The 21,701-nt window shown below is 43.4% G+C and overlaps 1 protein-coding gene across 1 annotated transcript in view; it reads right to left on the bottom strand.

The window, feature by feature from the left end:
• The window catches only part of NECTIN1 (nectin cell adhesion molecule 1), a 34,921-nt gene extending 25,564 nt beyond the window's left edge, over window positions 1-9,357 (bottom strand). Inside the window, exons 1-2 of the mRNA XM_053689821.1 lie at window positions 8,673-9,357; window positions 5,360-5,662 (exon numbers count right to left, since the gene is read on the bottom strand). Coding sequence (XP_053545796.1) covers window positions 5,360-5,662; window positions 8,673-9,009 — 640 coding nt within the window. The 5' untranslated portion in view covers window positions 9,010-9,357. The remainder of the gene's footprint in view (window positions 1-5,359; window positions 5,663-8,672) is intronic.
• Between the last annotated feature and the right edge of the window lie 12,344 nt (window positions 9,358-21,701).

Genomic DNA, 21,701 nt, shown 5'->3' with positions numbered 1-21,701 from the left:
TTCAAAAAATGATATCTGGTACTTGCATTCTTGATTTTCAAATAAAGATACCAGGAGAATTAAGAAAATTTGATAATAGGAGTAAATTAGACAGTTGCCTAAAATTGCTGCTCTATCTGAATCACGAAAAAAAAAATGTGGGTTTAATGTCCCTTTAATGTCCATAAAGCAGTGTGCCCGTCATATTGTAGCTTAGTTATGGTTATAAATGGCGCAACCAATGACTTCCATATAGAAAGCCCACAATAGTTAGAATTCAATTACAGGAAAGGAGAACAAAATAAATAATGATAATATATTGTAACATGTAATTAAACAATTTATATTAATATCTTGAGGGGTTTAATGTCCCTTTAACACCTTGTGTTGGAGCCTTTCCTAACCTTTTAAGGGTTTAAGCACGTTTTATTATTTATCTGATACAATTTACTCTCTTACACCTACAATAATCATTTTTTTCTATTTCTATTTATTTATTTAACCGTTTTGGTACTACACTTATATCATTAGTCTTGTCTTACTTAAAGGGTTACAGTCAACACAATAATTGCTATTGTTTAAAAGATAGCTAACACCTTTAATACTCATTTCCCAGCTTTGCACAACCAACGTGGTTATATTAACATATTTTATAACCTTTAAACCTCTACATTTCCGTCTGTTTCTAAGTCCCTAAAGACAGCCCCATGATCACAGGCTTTTGTATTTGCTTTTCACATCAGGGGAAGCTAGTTTATGTGAGGCATATAGATAATATTGTGCTCACGCCCGTGGATTCTAAAAACACAGCACTAATTGGGGCAGTCAGAAGATGCTTAGATACAAGGTAATCACAGAGGTAAAAGGTATATTAATATAACAGAGATAAGGGGCAGTCTGCAGAGGCTTAGATACAGGGTAATCACAGAAGTAAAAAGTATATTAATATAACTGAGATAAGGAGCAGTCTGCAGAGGCTTAGATACAAGGTAATCACAGAGGTAAAAAGTATATTAATATAACTGAGATAAGGAGCAGTGTGCAGAGGCTTAGATACAAGGTAATCACAGAGGTAAACAGTATATTAATATAACTGAGATAAGGGGGCAGTCTGCAGAGGCTTAGATACATGGTAATCCCAGAGATAAAAAGTATATTAATATAACTGAGATAAGGGGCAGTCTGCAGAGGCTTAGATACAAGGTAATCACAGAGGTAAAAAGTATATTAATATAACTGAGATAAGGAGCAGTCTGCAGAGGCTTAAATACAAGGTAATCACAGAGGTAAAAAGTATATTAATATAACTGAGATAAGGGGCAGTCTGCAGAGGCTTAGATACAAGGTAATCACAGAGGTAAAAAGTATATTAATATAACTGAGATAAGGAGCAGTCTGCAGAGGCTTAAATACAAGGTAATCACAGAGGTAAAAAGTATATTAATATAACTGAGATAAGGAGCAGTCTGCAGAGGCTTAGATACAAGGTAATCACAGAGGTAAAAAGTATATTAATATAACAGTCTGCAGAGGCTTAGATACAAGGTAATCACAGAGGTAAAAAGTATATTAATATAACTGAGATAAGGGGCAGTCTGCAGAGGCTTAGATACAAGGTAATCACAGAGGTAAAAAGTGTATTAATATTACTGAGATAAGTGGGCAGTCTGCAGAGGCTTAGATACAAGGTAATCACAGAGGTAAAAAGTATATTAATATAACTGAGATAAGGAGCAGTCTGCAGAGGCTTAGATACAAGGTAATCACAGATGTAAAAAGTATATTAATATAACTGAGATAAGGGTGCAGTCTGCAGAGGCTTAGATACAAGGTAATCACAGAGGTAAAAAGTATATTAATATAACTGAGAAAAGGGGCAGTCTGCAGAGGGTTAGATACAGGGTAATCACAGAGGTAAAAAGTATATTAATATAACTGAGATAAGGGGCAGTCTGCAGAGGCTTGGATACAGGTTAATCACAGAGGTAAAAAGTATATTAATGTAACTGAGATAAGGAGCAGTCTGCAAAGGCTTAGATACAGGGTAATCCCAGAGATAAAAAGTATATTAATATAACTGAGATAAGGGGCAGTCTGCAGAGGCTTAGATACAAGGTAATCACAGAGATAAAAATTATATTAATATAACTGAGATAAGGGGCAGTCTGCAGAGGCTTAGATACATGGTAATCCCAGTGAAAAAAAGTATATTAATATAACTGAGATAAGGGGCAGTCTGCAGAGGCTTAGATACAAGGTAATCACAGAGGTAAACAGTATATTAATATTACTGAGATAAGGAGCAGTCTGCAGAGGCTTAGATACAAGATAATCACAGAGGTAAACAGTATATTAATATAACTGAGATAAGGGGCAGTCTGTAGAGGCTTAGATACAAGGTAATCACAGAGGTAAAAAAGTATATTAATATAACTGAGATAAGGAGCAGTCTGCAGAGGCTTAGATACAAGGCAATGACAGAGGTAAAAAGTATATTAATATAACTGAGATAAGGGGCAGTCTGCAGAGGCTTAGATACGAGGTAATCACAGAGGTAAACAGTATATTAATATTACTGAGATAAGGAGCAGTCTGCACAGGCTTAGATACAAGATAATCACAGAGGTAAACAGTATATTAATATAACTGAGATAAGGGGCAGTCTGTAGAGGCTTAGATACAAGGTAATCACAGAGGTAAAAAGTATATTAATATATCTGAGAAAAGGGCCATCTGCAGAGGGTTAGATACAGGGTAATCACAGAGGTAAAAAGTATATTAATATAACTGAGATAAGGGGCAGTCTGCAGAGGCTTGGATACAGGTTAATCACAGAGGTAAAAAGTATATTAATGTAACTGAGATAAGGAGCAGTCTGCAAAGGCTTAGATACAGGGTAATCCCAGAGATAAAAAGTATATTAATATAACTGTGATAAGGGGCAGTCTGCAGAGGCTTAGATACAAGGTAATCACAGAGATAAAAATTATATTAATATAACTGAGATAAGGGGCAGTCTGCAGAGGCTTAGATACATGGTAATCCCAGTGAAAAAAAGTATATTAATATAACTGAGATAAGGGGCAGTCTGCAGAGGCTTAGATACAAGGTAATCACAGAGGTAAACAGTATATTAATATTACTGAGATAAGGAGCAGTCTGCAGAGGCTTAGATACAAGATAATCACAGAGGTAAACAGTATATTAATATAACTGAGATAAGGGGCAGTCTGTAGAGGCTTAGATACAAGGTAATCACAGAGGTAAAAAAGTATATTAATATAACTGAGATAAGGAGCAGTCTGCAGAGGCTTAGATACAAGGCAATGACAGAGGTAAAAAGTATATTAATATAACTGAGATAAGGGGCAGTCTGCAGAGGCTTAGATACGAGGTAATCACAGAGGTAAACAGTGTATTAATATTACTGAGATAAGGAGCAGTCTGCAGAGGCTTAGATACAAGATAATCACAGAGGTAAACAGTATATTAATATAACTGAGATAAGGGGCAGTCTGTAGAGGCTTAGATACAAGGTAATCACAGAGGTAAAAAGTATATTAATATAACTGAGATAAGGAGCAGTCTGCAGAGGCTTAGATACAAGGTAATCACAGAGGTAAAAAGTATATTAATATAACTGAGATAAGGGGCAGTCTGCAGAGGCTTAGTTACAAGGTAATCACAGAGGTAAAAAGTATATTAATATAACTGAGATAAGGAGCAGTCTGCAGAAGCTTAGATACAAGGTAATCACAGAGGTAAAAAGTATATTAATATAACTGAGATAAGGAGCAGTCTGCAGAGGCTTAGATACAAGATAATCACAGAGGTAAACAGTATATTAATATAACTGAGATAAGGGGCAGTCTGTAGAGGCTTAGATACAAGGTAATCACAGAGGTAAAAAGTATATTAATATAACTGAGATAAGGAGCAGTCTGCAGAGGCTTAGATACAAGGTAATCACAGAGGTAAAAAGTATATTAATATAACTGAGATAAGGGGCAGTCTGCAGAGGGTTAGATACAAGGTCATCACAGAGGTAAAAAGTATATTAATATAACTGAGATAAGGGGCAGTCTGCAGAGGGTTAGATACAAGGTCATCACAGAGGTAAAAAGTATATTAATATAACTGAGATAAGGGGCAGTCTGCAGAGGCTTAGATACAAGGTAATCACAGAGGTAAAAAGTATATTAATATAACTGAGATAAGGAGCAGACTGCAGAGGCTTAGATACAAGATAATCACAGAGGTAAACAGTATATTAATATAACTGAGATAAGGGGTAGTCTGTAGAGGCTTAGATACAAGGTAATCACAGAGGTAAAAAGTATATTAATATAACTGAGATAAGGAGCAGTCTGCAGAGGCTTAGATACAAGGTAATCACAGAGGTAAAAAGTATATTAATATAACTGAGATAAGGGGCAGTCTGCATAGGGTTAGATACAAGGTCATCACAGAGGTAAAAAGTATATTAATATAACTGAGATAAGGGGCAGTCTGTAGAGGCTTAGATACAAGGTAATCACAGAGGTAAAAAGTATATTAATATAACTGAGATAAGGGGCAGTCTGCATAGGGTTAGATACAAGGTCATCACAGAGGTAAAAAGTATATTAATATAACTGTGTTTTCTGTGCAAAACTCGGGAATGGGTAATAAAGGGATTATCTATCGTTTAAAACAATAACAAACTTTGAGTTGACTGTCCCTTTAAAGGGACATGAAACCCATTTTTTTTTCTTGATTCCGATAGATCATATAATTTTAAACAACTTTCCAATTTACTTCTTCTATTATCAAATTTGCTTCATTCTCTTGGTATTCTTTTTGGAAGAAGCAGCAATGTACAGGGAGCTAGCTGAACACATTAGGTGAACCAATGACAATAGGCATATATGAGTATCCAGCCACCAATCAACAACTTGCTCCCAGTAGTGGATTGCTGCTCTTGAGCCTACCTAGGAATGCTTTTCAATAAAAGGACACCAAGAGAGCAAAGCAAATGAGATAATAGACATATATTGAAAATGGTTTAAACTGTATGCAATTGGGTTTCATGCCCCTCTAATTATCCTGAGACATCTGCTTGCTCATTTAACAACATGCTTATAGATCTTTAGTCCATCTAAGGCACCCATTTATTCCAATTTCTTTCTATTTCCCCTTCTGCCTCAAACACACCATGCTTAATTCTATCCTGAAAGCTTGCATATTTTTCATGCATGACCCTTGTACACTTTGTTGCATTTTATAAATGTGCCTCACAAACTTTATGCACAAATTCCCCACATACACATATCCATTACTTGCTCACACACAAATAATCCTTTGCTTTCCACTAATTTGCCTTAGCCGTGCTCCTACTTACATTGCACATTCAGTGTCATGGTCTTGGCATCCCTTTCTGTCTGGTAGTTGATGACACAGGTTAGTGACTGGCGGTGGGCCTCTCGGTTTGGAACCAGAAGATATTGGCTTATCACAGTGACAGTCCCGTTATCGTTTTTTAGCTCCTGGAACACTGATTCCCCCTTTAGTTTTGTCTCCCAGCTCAAGCTGCTTGAAGGTTTCCCATTGGCTGATGTACAGGTAGCTACAACAACCTTTGCATTTGACGCAGGCACTGCAACCAGTGGCTTCGTAGTCTCATCCATATGATTTCTTGGTTTAGCTAAAAAGTTAAATTAGATAATTAATTATGATGATAGTTGCTAAACATTTTTATTACAATTATTTCATAAATATTGATGAACTAGTGCATTTTATTATCTCACCATCTATCATATTATCTATCTATCTATCTATCTATCTATCTATCTATCTATCATCTATCTATCATCTATCTATCATCAAAGTGTCAGAATTCTTGAGCTGTTTGTATATCGCACATTGCTGCACCGTCCACTTACCATACTGAGCAGACTAATTTATGTGTGAAACACTGTAATGTATTTTATATTGGATGTATTTAAATATCAAATAAAATCTAACAAATAATATAACAAAATAATCATTAATAAAAACAGAGGGTATAAGAACTCCCTAAGAAACATCCTCCTTGCCAATGTACACACGTGACAAACACATAATGTGAGCCTGGTGAAGGTTACTATAGTTATGCAGAATGCACATCTAGGCCTCTATTTAACAAGGTCTGGCGGACCTGATGCGACAGTGCGGATCAGGTCCGCCAGACCTCGCTGAATACGGAGAGCAATACGCTCTCCATATTCAGCATTGCCCCAGCAGCTCACAAGAGCTGATGGTGCAACGCCGCCCCCTGCAGACTCGCGGCCAATGGGCTGCCAGCAGGGGGTGTCAATCAACCCGATCATACTCGATCGGGTTGATTTCCGGCGATGTCTGTCCGTCTGCTCAGAGCAGGTGGACAGGTTATGGAGCCGTAGTCTTTGTGACCGCTGCTTCATAACTGCTGTTTCTGGCGAGTCTGGAGGCTCGCCAGAAACACGGGCCGTCAAGCTCCTTTCAGAGCTTGATAGATAGGCCCCTTTATGTATAGTGCTTTAAAAAAATATATCTTGCATAGTACAAAATTATTTCTGCTTTACAAAATGTAAAAACTCTTGCAAAATGGGGCTTAGGATTCCGTGATTCTAGAATGTGACCAACTGGATAATCTTTGATAAATGGCTTACACAATACATCTTATAATAGTATATTTGTTGGCATGAATCTTCTGTGTATGCCTAGACAAAGCTTAGACCATTCATTAGTGCAAGAATAATTCTGAAGCAGTGGTTCCAAGCCTCCTTAGTTTTGAAATCCAAGAAAAGATGAATGTCCAGTTTGGGCAGTAGCTCATCAACAAATCTTTGAACAAACTTCTTATAAAGAGAAGCTATCAGTAGAGAGCTAAACAAGGTCTGAAGCTCTGATGGTAGTCTGGTCGATTCAAATATTTTTTTAGCAAATAAAAATAATCTATTTTTGAGTTAAGAATACAACAGAAACCCAAACTAACTTAGGACATCCAAAAGGATGGTCCCAGGGAGGAACTATTTTCCAAAGTCATGGCTTGATACAAGACTTGGCTCTGAAAAACAATGAGAAACCCAGATAGTTTCATAAGGCTAGATACATGTATCTGCAAACAAAATAACAAAATCATACTTAGATACTTGAACTATCCATTTTAGAATATCAGACATTACAGTGCGTGAAAGAAGAAATATTTTTCCTGTATTCAGGAGGAGAAAGTAAAGAAGAGGAGATGGTTCATTTCTGATTCTTTAACAAAATGCCCTTTTAAAGAGTCAATCCTAAATTTCTTAGGGACAGTAAAGTCATAATAAATATTCATGAATCAGATAAAACATGTACTTTTACTTTACTTCTATTGCTCTCTTAGTATCTTTTGTTCAAAAATAAATCTAGGAAGGCTGATAAGTGCTCAGGAGTGTGCACGTGTCTTTAGCAGTCTATGGCAGCATTGTATGCAACTATGTATCACATGGCTATAAATAATGTTGCAAATACTGCTGCTATATGGCTTAAGACACATGAACGCTCCTGAGCTCACCCATTCTTAGTTTTTAACAAAGAATACCATGAGAACTAAGCAAAATTGATAATAGAAGTAAATTGGATAGTTGTTTAAAATGTCATGCTCTATATCATCTATGTAAGCATAAATTTGATTTTACTGTCCCTTTAAATAGTTCCTTGCAATATGAGGGTCATTCCTTATTTTAATTCAGTGGGTTATTATAAAGACCGTGATTATATAAAAGATACTAACTCAGACGGTTGCATACTTGGAATATCTTTATCCGTTGATAAAACCACCATAATAACTGTGTAATAAAGAACACAAAGGGTTGCAATAACTTCCCGTTTTATCTAATGTTTACCAGTGAATAATTGGGTCTTATTCTGAGCTTATAAAGTCTAGAGGATGTTGATTAACCAAACAAGAGGACTAAGGAGTGAGAAGAAGAGCTGAGATTTAACTCACAAACAAATAAAACAAATATATGTCTGAATTTTCAACCCACCGTGACCATTTTACCACTAATGTGCACTCCTAACCAACAGATATACATTGACAACCACGGTTAAAGATCACCTAAAAGTGATGCAGCTTAGCTCTAAAATGCTGACCTATACAACTCTATGTAAAAAAGGAAGATATTTGTATTTACTCAGTAGCCACATCCCATTGTAAAGAGACTTTTAGCAGCCAATCAGGATGCTTGTCCCAGGTATGCAAGAGAGCATGCAGTCATGTTATTTCACTCAACAGTTTAAGGAATTTTACTATGAAATCTCGCAAGATCACAGAAAAGCAAAGTATGAATTTGCATTAATTAAGCTGATTGGTTGTTTTTTTACTTTTTTTTTAACATGCAGCTGACTCTTGTGAGCTGAACACATTTTGAAGTAAACTAAGTTCCTTTTCTAAAGAGAGATGTGACATTTGCAGTTATTCCTCTGCCTCAATTGCAAGTGATTTAGCATATGGCTATTATGTCTCTTTAAGTCTCTGGAGAGTGTAATGCAGAAGTTTTATCACTTGACTACTCTGTATAGTCTCTAATTTGGCCCTGGGTTTGGGGAACTAAGGCTGAAGAATAAGTGTGAGAAGGGTGCTAGGTATAAAAAGCCTGTCAATCATATTGTTAGTACACAAGTATTGCACAGTATGTCAAGTCATTGCTTACCTAAAACTGTGAGGTTGAGTTGACTTTCCCTGTTCCCTGTGGGGAAGGTTGCAAATTCACAGATGTATGCTCCTTCATCCTCCAGTTGTAACTGACTCAGAAGGATGGTACCATCCCGATATGAGGGGCTTTGAAACTTTACTCGTCCCCTGTAAGGGGGTAGGTAGGACATTCCCATATTTGGGTTATAAATAGCAACATTCTGCTTGGAGCCGTTAGTGTATTTCTGCCAAGTGACCTGAGTGATTTTTACACTTGGTAGAGGGTTAACAAAGCTACAATGGAGGATGATGTCGGTACCAATGTACCCCGAAACTGTGTCATTCACCAGCACCATTTCACCTTGCACTCCTAAAAGAGAAGAAACATAACTGTGAAATTGGAAACAAATATACAGGAGAAAAAAACTCAGCACAACGAGAGTTATCTCCTAAATATAGCTCTGAGACTCCAAATATAAAAAACAATAGAACATAAAGTGCACCAAAAGATATACATAAACAAATTCAGCATAGTGAGGATGTGCCCATAAACAGGAGGATGAGTGCAAAACATTAACTCTCCATCCCAAAACAGAGTGAGATTACAGCAGACGTTGTGATATCAGGAGTAAGTTATTGTGCACATACAGGATAGTGAGGATGTAAGAGAGAGGTTAGAGAGAGGTGGTAGACGTCATACTAGACGGTACACATTTTGGACAGTATGTATGATGTGTGTGTCAGACAGAGGGGGGTGTCACACACACAGATTGGATGTTGGTAAAAGGTCAGCCTGCAGGGTTAGAGAGAGGTAGTAGACGTCATACTAGACGGTACACATTTTGGACAGTCTGTATGATGTGTGTGTCAGACAGAGGGGGGTGTCACACACACAGGTTGGAAGTTGGTAAAAGGTCAGCCTGCAGGGTTAGAGAGAGGTGGTAGACGTCATACTAGACGGTACACATTTTGGACAGTCTGTATGATGTGTGTGTCAGAGGGGGGTGTCACACACACAGATTGGATTTTGGTAAAAGGTCAGCCTGCAAGGTTAGAGAGAGGTGGTAGACGTCATACTAGACGGTACACATTTTGGACAGTCTGTATGATGTGTGTGTCAGACAGAGGGGGGTGTCACACACACAGATTGGATGTTGGTAAAAGGTCAGCCTGCAAGGTTAGAGAGAGGTGGTAGACGTCATACTAGACGGTACACATTTTGGACAGTATGTATGATGTGTGTGTCAGACAGAGGGGGGTGTCACACACACAGGTTGGAAGTTGGTAAAAGGTCAGCCTGCAAGGTTAGAGAGAGGTAGTAGACGTCATACTAGACGGTACACATTTTGGACAGTCTGTATGATGTGTGTGTCAGAGGGGGGTGTCACACACACAGATTGGATGTTGGTAAAAGGTCAGTCTGCAAGATTAGAGAGAGGTGGTAGACGTCATACTAGACGGTACACATTTTGGACAGTCTGTATGATGTGTGTGTCAGACAGAGGGGGGTGTCACACACACAGATTGGATGTTGGTAAAAGGTCAGCCTGCAGGGTTAGAGAGAGGTGGTAGACGTCATACTAGACGGTACACATTTTGGACAGTCTGTATGATGTGTGTGTCAGACAGAGGGGGGTGTCACACACACAGATTGGATTTTGGTAAAAGGTCAGCCTGCAAGGTTAGAGAGAGGTGGTAGACGTCATACTAGACGGTACACATTTTGGACAGTCTGTATGATGTGTGTGTCAGACAGAGGGGGGTGTCACACACACAGATTGGATGTTGGTAAAAGGTCAGCCTGCAAGGTTAGAGAGAGGTGGTAGACGTCATACTAGACGGTACACATTTTGGACAGTCTGTATGATGTGTGTGTCAGAGGGGGGTGTCACACACACAGATTGGATGTTGGTAAAAGGTCAGCCTGCAAGGTTAGAGAGAGGTAGTAGACGTCATACTAGACGGTACACATTTTGGACAGTATGTATGATGTGTGTGTCAGACAGAGGGGGGTGTCACACACACAGGTTGGATGTTGGTAAAAGGTCAGCCTGCAAGGTTAGAGAGAGGTGGTAGACGTCATACTAGATGGTACACATTTTGGACAGTCTGTATGATGTGTGTGTCAGAGGGGGGTGTCACACACACAGATTGGATGTTGGTAAAAGGTCAGTCTGCAAGGTTAGAGAGAGGTGGTAGACGTCATACTAGACGGTACACATTTTGGACAGTATGTATGATGTGTGTGTCAGACAGAGGGGGGTGTCACACACACAGATTGGGTTTTGGTAAAAGGTCAGCCTGCAGGGTTAGAGAGGTGGTAGACATCATACTAGATGGTACACATTTTGGACAGTCTGTATGATGTGTGTGTCAGACAGAGGGGGGTGTCACACACACAGATTGGATGTTGGTAAAAGGTCAGCCTGCAGGGTTAGAGAGAGGTGGTAGACGTCATACTAGACGGTACACATTTTGGACAGTCTGTATGATGTGTGTGTCAGAGGGGGGTGTCACACACACAGGTTGGATGTTGGTAAAAGGTCAGCCTGCAGGGTTAGAGAGAGGTGGTAGACGTCATACTAGACGGTACACATTTTGGACAGTCTGTATGATGTGTGTGTCAGACAGAGGGGGGTGTCACACACATAGGTTGGATGTTGGTAAAAGGTCAGCCTGCAGGGTTAGAGAGGTGGTAGACGTCATACTAGACGGTACACATTTTGGACAGTATGTATGATGTGTGTGTCAGACAGAGGGGGGTGTCACACACACAGGTTGGATGTTGGTAAAAGGTCAGCCTGCAAGGTTAGAGAGAGGTGGTAGACGTCATACTAGACGGTACACATTTTGGACAGTCTGTATGATGTGTGTGTCAGATTGGATGTTGGTAAAAGGTCAGCCTGCAAGGTTAGAGAGAGGTGGTAGACGTCATACTAGACGGTACACATTTTGGACAGTATGTATGATGTGTGTGTCAGACAGAGGGGGGTGTCACACACACAGGTTGGAAGTTGGTAAAAGGTCAGCCTGCAAGGTTAGAGAGAGGTAGTAGACATCATACTAGATGGTACACATTTTGGACAGTCTGTATGATGTGTGTGTCAGACAGAGGGGGGTGTCACACACACAGATTGGATGTTGGTAAAAGGTCAGCCTGCAGGGTTAGAGAGAGGTGGTAGACGTCATACTAGACGGTACACATTTTGGACAGTCTGTATGATGTGTGTGTCAGACAGAGGGGGGTGTCACACACACAGGTTGGATGTTGGTAAAAGGTCAGCCTGCAGGGTTAGAGAGGTGGTAGACGTCATACTAGACGGTACACATTTTGGACAGTATGTATGATGTGTGTGTCAGACAGAGGGGGGTGTCACACACACAGGTTGGATGTTGGTAAAAGGTCAGCCTGCAAGGTTAGAGAGAGGTGGTAGACGTCATACTAGACGGTACACATTTTGGACAGTCTGTATGATGTGTGTGTCAGATTGGATGTTGGTAAAAGGTCAGCCTGCAAGGTTAGAGAGAGGTGGTAGACGTCATACTAGACGGTACACATTTTGGACAGTATGTATGATGTGTGTGTCAGACAGAGGGGGGTGTCACACACACAGGTTGGAAGTTGGTAAAAGGTCAGCCTGCAAGGTTAGAGAGAGGTAGTAGACGTCATACTAGACGGTACACATTTTGGACAGTCTGTATGATGTGTGTGTCAGAGGGGGGTGTCACACACACAGATTGGATGTTGGTAAAAGGTCAGTCTGCAAGATTAGAGAGAGGTGGTAGACGTCATACTAGACGGTACACATTTTGGACAGTATGTATGATGTGTGTGTCAGACAGGGGGGGGGTGTCACACACACAGGTTGGATGTTGGTAAAAGGTCAGCCTGCAGGGTTAGAGAGGTGGTAGACATCATACTAGATGGTACACATTTTGGACAGTCTGTATGATGTGTGTGTCAGACAGAGGGGGGTGTCACACACACAGGTTGGATGTTGGTAAAAGGTCAGCCTGCAGGGTTAGAGAGAGGTGGTAGACATCATACTAGATGGTACACATTTTGGACAGTCTGTATGATGTGTGTATCAGACAGAGGGGGGTGTCACACACACAGATTGGGTTTTGGTAAAAGGTCAGCCTGCAAGGTTAGAGAGAGGTAGTAGACGTCATACTAGACGGTACACATTTTGGACAGTCTGTATGATGTGTGTGTCAGACAGAGGGGGGTGTCACACACACAGGTTGGATGTTGGTAAAAGGTCAGCCTGCAGGGTTAGAGAGAGGTGGTAGACGTCATACTAGACGGTACACATTTTGGACAGTCTGTATGATGTGTGTGTCAGACAGAGGGGGGTGTCACACACACAGGTTGGATGTTGGTAAAAGGTCAGCCTGCAGGGTTAGAGAGAGGTGGTAGACGTCATACTAGATGGTACACATTTTGGACAGTCTGTATGATGTGTGTGTCAGACAGAGGGGGGTGTCACACACACAGATTGGATGTTGGTAAAAGGTCAGCCTGCAGGGTTAGAGAGGTGGTAGACATCATACTAGACGGTACACATTTTGGACAGTCTGTATGATGTGTGTGTCAGAGGGGGGTGTCACACACACAGATTGGATGTTGGTAAAAGGTCAGCCTGCAGGGTTAGAGAGAGGTGGTAGACGTCATACTAGACGGTACACATTTTGGACAGTCTGTATGATGTGTGTATCAGACAGAGGGGGGTGTCACACACACAGATTGGATGTTGGTAAAAGGTCAGCCTGCAAGGTTAGAGAGAGGTGGTAGACATCATACTAGACGGTACACATTTTGGACAGTCTGTATGATGTGTGTGTCAGACAGAGGGGGGTGTCACACACACAGGTTGGATGTTGGTAAAAGGTCAGCCTGCAAGGTTAGAGAGAGGTGGTAGACGTCATACTAGACGGTACACATTTTGGACAGTCTGTATGATGTGTGTGTCAGACAGAGGGGGGTGTCACACACACAGATTGGATGTTGGTAAAAGGTCAGCCTGCAAGGTTAGAGAGAGGTAGTAGACGTCATACTAGACGGTACACATTTTGGACAGTCTGTATGATGTGTGTGTCAGAGGGGGGTGTCACACACACAGATTGGATGTTGGTAAAAGGTCAGCCTGCCGGGTTAGAGAGAGGTGGTAGACGTCATACTAAACGGTACACATTTTGGACAGTCTGTATGATGTGTGTGTCAGACAGAGGGGGGTGTCACACACACAGATTGGATGTTGGTAAAAGGTCAGCCTGCAGGGTTAGAGAGAGGTGGTAGACGTCATACTAGACGGTACACATTTTGGACAGTCTGTATGATGTGTGTGTCAGAGGGGGGTGTCACACACACAGATTGGATGTTGGTAAAAGGTCAGCCTGCAGGGTTAGAGAGAGGTGGTAGACGTCATACTAGACGGTACACATTTTGGACAGTCTGTATGATGTGTGTGTCAGACAGAGGGGGGTGTCACACACACAGATTGGATGTTGGTAAAAGGTCAGCCTGCAAGGTTAGAGAGAGGTAGTAGACGTCATACTAGACGGTACACATTTTGGACAGTCTGTATGATGTGTGTGTCAGAGGGGGGTGTCACACACACAGATTGGATGTTGGTAAAAGGTCAGCCTGCAGGGTTAGAGAGAGGTGGTAGACATCATACTAGATGGTACACATTTTGGACAGTCTGTATGATGTGTGTGTCAGACAGAGGGGGGTGTCACACACACAGATTGGATGTTGGTAAAAGGTCAGCCTGCAGGGTTAGTGAGAGGTGGTAGACATCATACTAGACGGTACACATTTTGGACAGTCTGTATGATGTGTGTGTCAGACAGAGGGGGGTGTCACACACACAGGTTGGATGTTGGTAAAAGGTCAGCCTGCAGGGTTAGAGAGAGGTGGTAGACGTCATACTAGACGGTACACATTTTGGACAGTCTGTATGATGTGTGTGTCAGACAGAGGGGGGTGTCACACACACAGATTGGATGTTGGTAAAAGGTCAGCCTGCAAGGTTAGAGAGAGGTGGTAGACGTCATACTAGACGGTACACATTTTGGACAGTCTGTATGATGTGTGTGTCAGACAGAGGGGGGTGTCACACACACAGGTTGGAAGTTGGTAAAAGGTCAACCTGCAAGGTTAGAGAGAGGTCGTAGGCGGCATAATAGACGGTACATATTTTGGACAGTCTGTATGATGTGTGTGTCAGAAGGGGGTGTCACACACACAGATTGTATGTTGGTAAAAGGTCAGTCTGCAGGGTTAGAGAGGTCATAGATGGCATACTAGATGGTACACATTTTGGACATTCTGTATGATGTGTATGTCAGACAGAGGGGGGTGTCACACACACAGATTGGAAGTTGGTAAAATGTTAGGGTTAGGTCCGGGGTGCTATAGACATACTGGATTGTGGGAAAGGGACAGTTTGCAGGGCTAGTGACAAACACTGAGCTTACTGTTTGCACACACTCATTTGTCATTGTATTTATATTTTACATATCGTTAAACAAGAGAAGAAAATCCAGTTCTACCTCTTGAGAGTGAAACACAGAAGAATGGGAGGGGTGGGAGAGTGATACAGATGAGGACAGAAAAGGAGAGAGAGGGTGGGAGACGATTGGAGAGGGAGAGAGGAGTGTGAGGTTTTAGAACATGAAAATGACATACAGATATGAGGAAAACAAATGAGAGAATGAATGTAAAAGCAAGAGGGAGAACTAGAAGAGACATAAAGGGAGTTATAGGTGGAGAAGACTGAGGGGCTTAGAAACAGTTCAAGATATACTAAGAATTCAGAGACCTCACCAGTGACTCAAATCTCTGAAACGTATATCCTATGGACCTGATTCAGTAAGATGAGGGAAAATGTCATAAGCCAATCAATTAACTCGATAAAATGAAAATGTGAAAGATCTTTCTAAAATGCCAAACCGTGCCTAGTGATTACAGAGTCACACAAAGAGGAAGAGCAGGTGTGCAGCTGGTGAGCAGTAGCACCATTCACCTGTGTGATTACAGAGTCACACAAAGAGGAAGAGCAGGTGTGCAGCTGGTGAGCAGTAGCACCATTCACCTGTGTGATTACAGAGTCACACAAAGAGGAAGAGCAGGTGTGCAGCTGGTGAGCAGTACTTGTGCACCATTCACCTGTGTGATTACAGAGTCACACAAAGAGGAAGAGCAGGTGTGCAGCTGGTGAGAAGTACTTGTGCATCATTCACCTGTGTGATTACAGAGTCACACAAAGAGGAAGAGCAGGTGTGCAGCTGGTGAGCAGTACTTGTGCACCATTCACCTGTGTGATTACAGAGTCACACAAAGGGGAAGAGCAGGTGTGCAGCTGGTGAGAAGTACTTGTGCACCATTCACCTGTGTGATTACAGAGTCACTCAAAGAGGAAGAGCAGGTGTGCAGCTGGTGAGCAGTACTTGTGCACCATTCACCTGTGTGATTACAGAGTCACTCAGAGGAAGAGCAGGTGTGCAGCTGGTGAGAAGTACTTGTGCACCATTCACCTGTGTGATTACAGAGTCACACAAAGAGGAAGAGCAGGTGTGCAGCTGGTGAGCAGTACTTGTGCATCATTCACCTGTGTGATTACAGAGTCACTCAAAGAGGAAGAGCAGGTGTGCAGCTGGTGAGCAGTACTTGTGCACCATTCACCTGTGTGATTACAGAGTCACACAAAGAGGAAGAGCAGGTGTGCAGCTGGTGAGCAGTACTTGTGCACCATTCACCTGTGTGATTACAGAGTCACACAAAGAGGAAGAGCAGGTGTGCAGCTGGTGAGCAGTACTTGTGCACCATTCACCTGTGTGATTACAGAGTCACTCAAAGAGGAAGAGCAGGTGTGCAGCTGGTGAGAAGTACTTGTGCACCATTCACCTGTGTGATTACAGAGTCACACAAAGAGGAAGAGCAGGTGTGCAGCTGGTGAGCAGTACTTGTGCACCATTCACCTGTGTGATTACAGAGTCACACAAAGAGGAAGAGCAGGTGTGCAGCTGGTGAGCAGTACTTGTGCACCATTCACCTGTGTGATTACAGAGTCACTCAAAGAGGAAGAGCAGGTGTGCAGCTGGTGAGCAGTACTTGTGCACCATTCACCTGTGTGATTACAGAGTCACTCAAAAAGGAAGAGCAGGTGTGCAGCTGGTGAGCAGTACTTGTGCACCATTCACCTGTGTGATTACAGAGTCACTCAAAGAGGAAGAGCAGGTGTGCAGCTGGTGAGCAGTACTTGTGCACCATTCACCTGTGTGATTACAGAGTCACTCAAAAAGGAAGAGCAGGTGTGCAGCTGGTGAGCAGTACTTGTGCACCATTCACCTGTGTGATTACAGAGTCACACAAAGAGGAAGAGCAGGTGTGCAGCTGGTGAGCAGTACTTGTGCACCATTCACCTGTGTGATTACAGAGTCACTCAAAGAGGAAGAGCAGGTGTGCAGCTGGTGAGAAGTACTTGTGCACCATTCACCTGTGTGATTACAGAGTCACACAAAGAGGAAGAGCAGGTGTGCAGCTGGTGAGCAGTACTTGTGCACCATTCACCTGTGTGATTACAGAGTCACACAAAGAGGAAGAGCAGGTGTGCAGCTGGTGAGCAGTACTTGTGCACCATTCACCTGTGTGATTACAGAGTCACACAAAGAGGAAGAGCAGGTGTGCAGCTGGTGAGCAGTACTTGTGCACCATTCACCTGTGTGATTACAGAGTCACACAAAGAGGAAGAGCAGGTGTGCAGCTGGTGAGCAGTACTTGTGCACCATTCAGCTGTGTGATTACAGAGTCACACAAAGAGGAAGAGCAGGTGTGCAGCTGGTGAGCAGTAGCACCATTCACCTGTGTGATTACAGAGTCACACAAAGGGGAAGAGCAGGTGTGCAGCTGGTGAGCAGTACTTGTGCACCATTCACCTGTGTGATTACAGAGTCACACAAAGGGGAAGAGCAGGTGTGCAGCTGGTGAGCAGTAGCACCATTCACCTGTGTGATTACAGAGTCACACAAAGGGGAAGAGCAGGTGTGCAGCTGGTGAGCAGTACTTGTGCACCATTCACCTGTGTGATTACAGAGTCACACAAAGAGGAAGAGCAGGTGTGCAGCTGGTGAGCAGTAGCACCATTCACCTGTGTGATTACAGAGTCACTCAAAGAGGAAGAGCAGGTGTGCAGCTGGTGAGCAGTACTTGTGCACCATTCACCTGTGTGATTACAGAGTCACACAAAGGGGAAGAGCAGGTGTGCAGCTGGTGAGCAGTAGCACCATTCACCTGTGTGATTACAGAGTCACTCAAAGAGGAAGAGCAGGTGTGCAGCTGGTGAGCAGTACTTGTGCACCATTCACCTGTGTGATTACAGAGTCACACAAAGAGGAAGAGCAGGTGTGCAGCTGGTGAGCAGTACTTGTGCACCATTCACCTGTGTGATTACAGAGTCACACAAAGAGGAAGAGCAGGTGTGCAGCTGGTGAGCAGTACTTGTGCACCATTCACCTGTGTGATTACAGAGTCACACAAAGGGGAAGAGCAGGTGTGCAGCTGGTGAGCAGTACTTGTGCACCATTCACCTGTGTGATTACAGAGTCACACAAAGAGGAAGAGCAGGTGTGCAGCTGGTGAGCAGTACTTGTGCACCATTCACCTGTGTGATTACAGAGTCACACAAAGAGGAAGAGCAGGTGTGCAGCTGGTGAGCAGTACTTGTGCACCATTTACCTGTGTGATTACAGAGTCACACAAAGAGGAAGAGCAGGTGTGCAGCTGGTGAGCAGTACTTGTGCACCATTCACCTGTGTGATTACAGAGTCACACAAAGGGGAAGAGCAGGTGTGCAGCTGGTGAGCAGTAGCACCATTCACCTGTGTGATTACAGAGTCACACAAAGAGGAACAGCAGGTGTGCAGCTGGTGAGCAGTACTTGTGCACCATTCACCTGTGTGATTACAGAGTCACACAAAGAGGAAGAGCAGGTGTGCAGCTGGTGAGAAGTACTTGTGCACCATTCACCTGTGTGATTAAAGAGTCACACAAAGAGGAAGAGCAGGTGTGCAGCTGGTGAGAAGTACTTGTGCACCATTCACCTGTGTGATTACAGAGTCACACAAAGAGGAAGAGCAGGTGTGCAGCTGGTGAGCAGTACTTGTGCACCATTCACCTGTGTGATTACAGAGTCACACAAAGAGGAAGAGCAGGTGTGCAGCTGGTGAGCAGTAGCACCATTCACCTGTGTGATTACAGAGTCACACAAAGAGGAAGAGCAGGTGTGCAGCTGGTGAGCAGTACTTGTGCACCATTCACCTGTGTGATTACAGAGTCACACAAAGAGGAAGAGCAGGTGTGCAGCTGGTGAGCAGTACTTGTGCACCATTCACCTGTGTGATTACAGAGTCACACAAAGAGGAAGAGCAGGTGTGCAGCTGGTGAGCAGTAGCACCATTCACCTGTGTGATTACAGAGTCACACAAAGAGGAAGAGCAGGTGTGCAGCTGGTGAGCAGTACTTGTGCACCATTCACCTGTGTGATTACAGAGTCACACAAAGAGGAAGAGCAGGTGTGCAGCTGGTGAGAAGTACTTGTGCACCATTCACCTGTGTGATTACAGAGTCACACAAAGAGGAAGAGCAGGTGTGCAGCTGGTGAGCAGTAGCACCATTCACCTGTGTGATTACAGAGTCACACAAAGAGGAAGAGCAGGTGTGCAGCTGGTGAGCAGTACTTGTGCACCATTCACCTGTGTGATTACAGAGTCACACAAAGAGGAAGAGCAGGTGTGCAGCTGGTGAGCAGTAGCACCATTCACCTGTGTGATTACAGAGTCACACAAAGAGGAAGAGCAGGTGTGCAGCTGGTGAGCAGTACTTGTGCACCATTCACCTGTGTGATTACAGAGTCACACAAAGAGGAAGAGCAGGTGTGCAGCTGGTGAGCAGTACTTGTGCACCATTCACCTGTGTGATTACAGAGTCACACAAAGAGGAAGAGCAGGTGTGCAGCTGGTGAGCAGTACTTGTGCACCATTCACCTGTGTGATTACAGAGTCACACAAAGAGGAAGAGCAGGTGTGCAGCTGGTGAGCAGTACTTGTGCACCATTCACCTGTGTGATTACAGAGTCACACAAAGAGGAAGAGCAGGTGTGCAGCTGGTGAGCAGTACTTGTGCACCATTCACCTGTGTGATTACAGAGTCACACAAAGAGGAAGAGCAGGTGTGCAGCTGGTGAGCAGTACTTGTGCACCATTCAGCTGTGTGATTACAGAGTCACACAAAGAGGAAGAGCAGGTGTGCAGCTGGTGAGCAGTAGCACCATTCACCTGTGTGATTACAGAGTCACACAAAGGGGAAGAGCAGGTGTGCAGTTGGTGAGCAGTAGCACCATTCACCTGTGTGATTACAGAGTCACACAAAGGGGAAGAGCAGGTGTGCAGTTGGTGAGCAGTAGCACCATTCACCTGTGTGATTACAGAGTCACTCAAAGAGGAAGAGCAGGTGTGCAGCTGGTGAGCAGTACTTGTGCACCATTCACCTGTGTGATTACAGAGTCACACAAAGAGGAAGAGCAGGTGTGCAGCTGGTGAGCAGTACTTGTGCACCATTCACCTGTGTGATTACAGAGTCACACAAAGAGGAAGAGCAGGTGTGCAGCTGGTGAGCAGTACTTGTGCACCATTCACCTGTGTGATTACAGAGTCACACAAAGGGGAAGAGCAGGTGTGCAGCTGGTGAGCAGTAGCACCATTCACCTGTGTGATTACAGAGTCACACAAAGGGGAAGAGCAGGTGTGCAGCTGGTGAGCAGTAGCACCATTCACCTGTGTGATTACAGAGTCACACAAAGAGGAACAGCAGGTGTGCAGCTGGTGAGCAGTACTTGTGCACCATTCACCTGTGTGATTACAGAGTCACACAAAGAGGAAGAGCAGGTGTGCAGCTGGTGAGAAGTACTTGTGCACCATTCACCTGTGTGATTACAGAGTCACACAAAGAGGAAGAGCAGGTGTGCAGCTGGTGAGCAGTAGCACCATTCACCTGTGTGATTACAGAGTCACACAAAGAGGAAGAGCAGGTGTGCAGCTGGTGAGCAGTACTTGTGCACCATTCACCTGTGTGATTACAGAGTCACACAAAGAGGAAGAGCAGGTGTGCAGCTGGTGAGCAGTACTTGTGCACCATTCACCTGTGTGATTACAGAGTCACACAAAGAGGAAGAGCAGGTGTGCAGCTGGTGAGCAGTAGCACCATTCACCTGTGTGATTACAGAGTCACACAAAGGGGAAGAGCAGGTGTGCAGCTGGTGAGAAGTACTTGTGCACCATTCACCTGTGTGATTACAGAGTCACACAAAGGGGAAGAGCAGGTGTGCAGCTGGTGAGCAGTACTTGTGCACCATTCACCTGTGTGATTACAGAGTCACACAAAGAGGAAGAGCAGGTGTGCAGCTGGTGAGCAGTACTTGTGCACCATTCACCTGTGTGATTACAGAGTCACTCAGAGGAAGAGCAGGTGTGCAGCTGGTGAGCAGTACTTGTGCACCATTCACCTGTGTGATTACAGAGTCACACAAAGAGGAAGAGCAGGTGTGCAGCTGGTGAGCAGTACTTGTGCACCATTCACCTGTGTGATTACAGAGTCACACAAAGAGGAAGAGCAGGTGTGCAGCTGGTGAGCAGTACTTGTGCACCATTCAGCTGTGTGATTACAGAGTCACACAAAGAGGAAGAGCAGGTGTGCAGCTGGTGAGCAGTAGCACCATTCACCTGTGTGATTACAGAGTCACACAAAGAGGAAGAGCAGGTGTGCAGCTGGTGAGAAGTACTTGTGCACCATTCACCTGTGTGATTACAGAGTCACACAAAGGGGAAGAGCAGGTGTGCAGCTGGTGAGCAGTAGCACCATTCACCTGTGTGAGTCACTACAAAGAGCTGTAGATGCTGAGGTGTGAGTTGCTATGGGCAGCAGACAAGGTTTGTGACACAAAGGCCAGGTGTAATGAATGTCACTTCCTACACTAGGTGATCAGTG

Source organism: Bombina bombina, chromosome 8 (genome assembly GCF_027579735.1).
Source record: "Bombina bombina isolate aBomBom1 chromosome 8, aBomBom1.pri, whole genome shotgun sequence".
NCBI classification, from domain to species: Eukaryota; Metazoa; Chordata; class Amphibia; order Anura; family Bombinatoridae; genus Bombina; species Bombina bombina.
The sequence above is the reverse complement of the archived record's forward strand: the minus strand, read 5'-3'. Positions and strand labels throughout refer to the sequence as shown.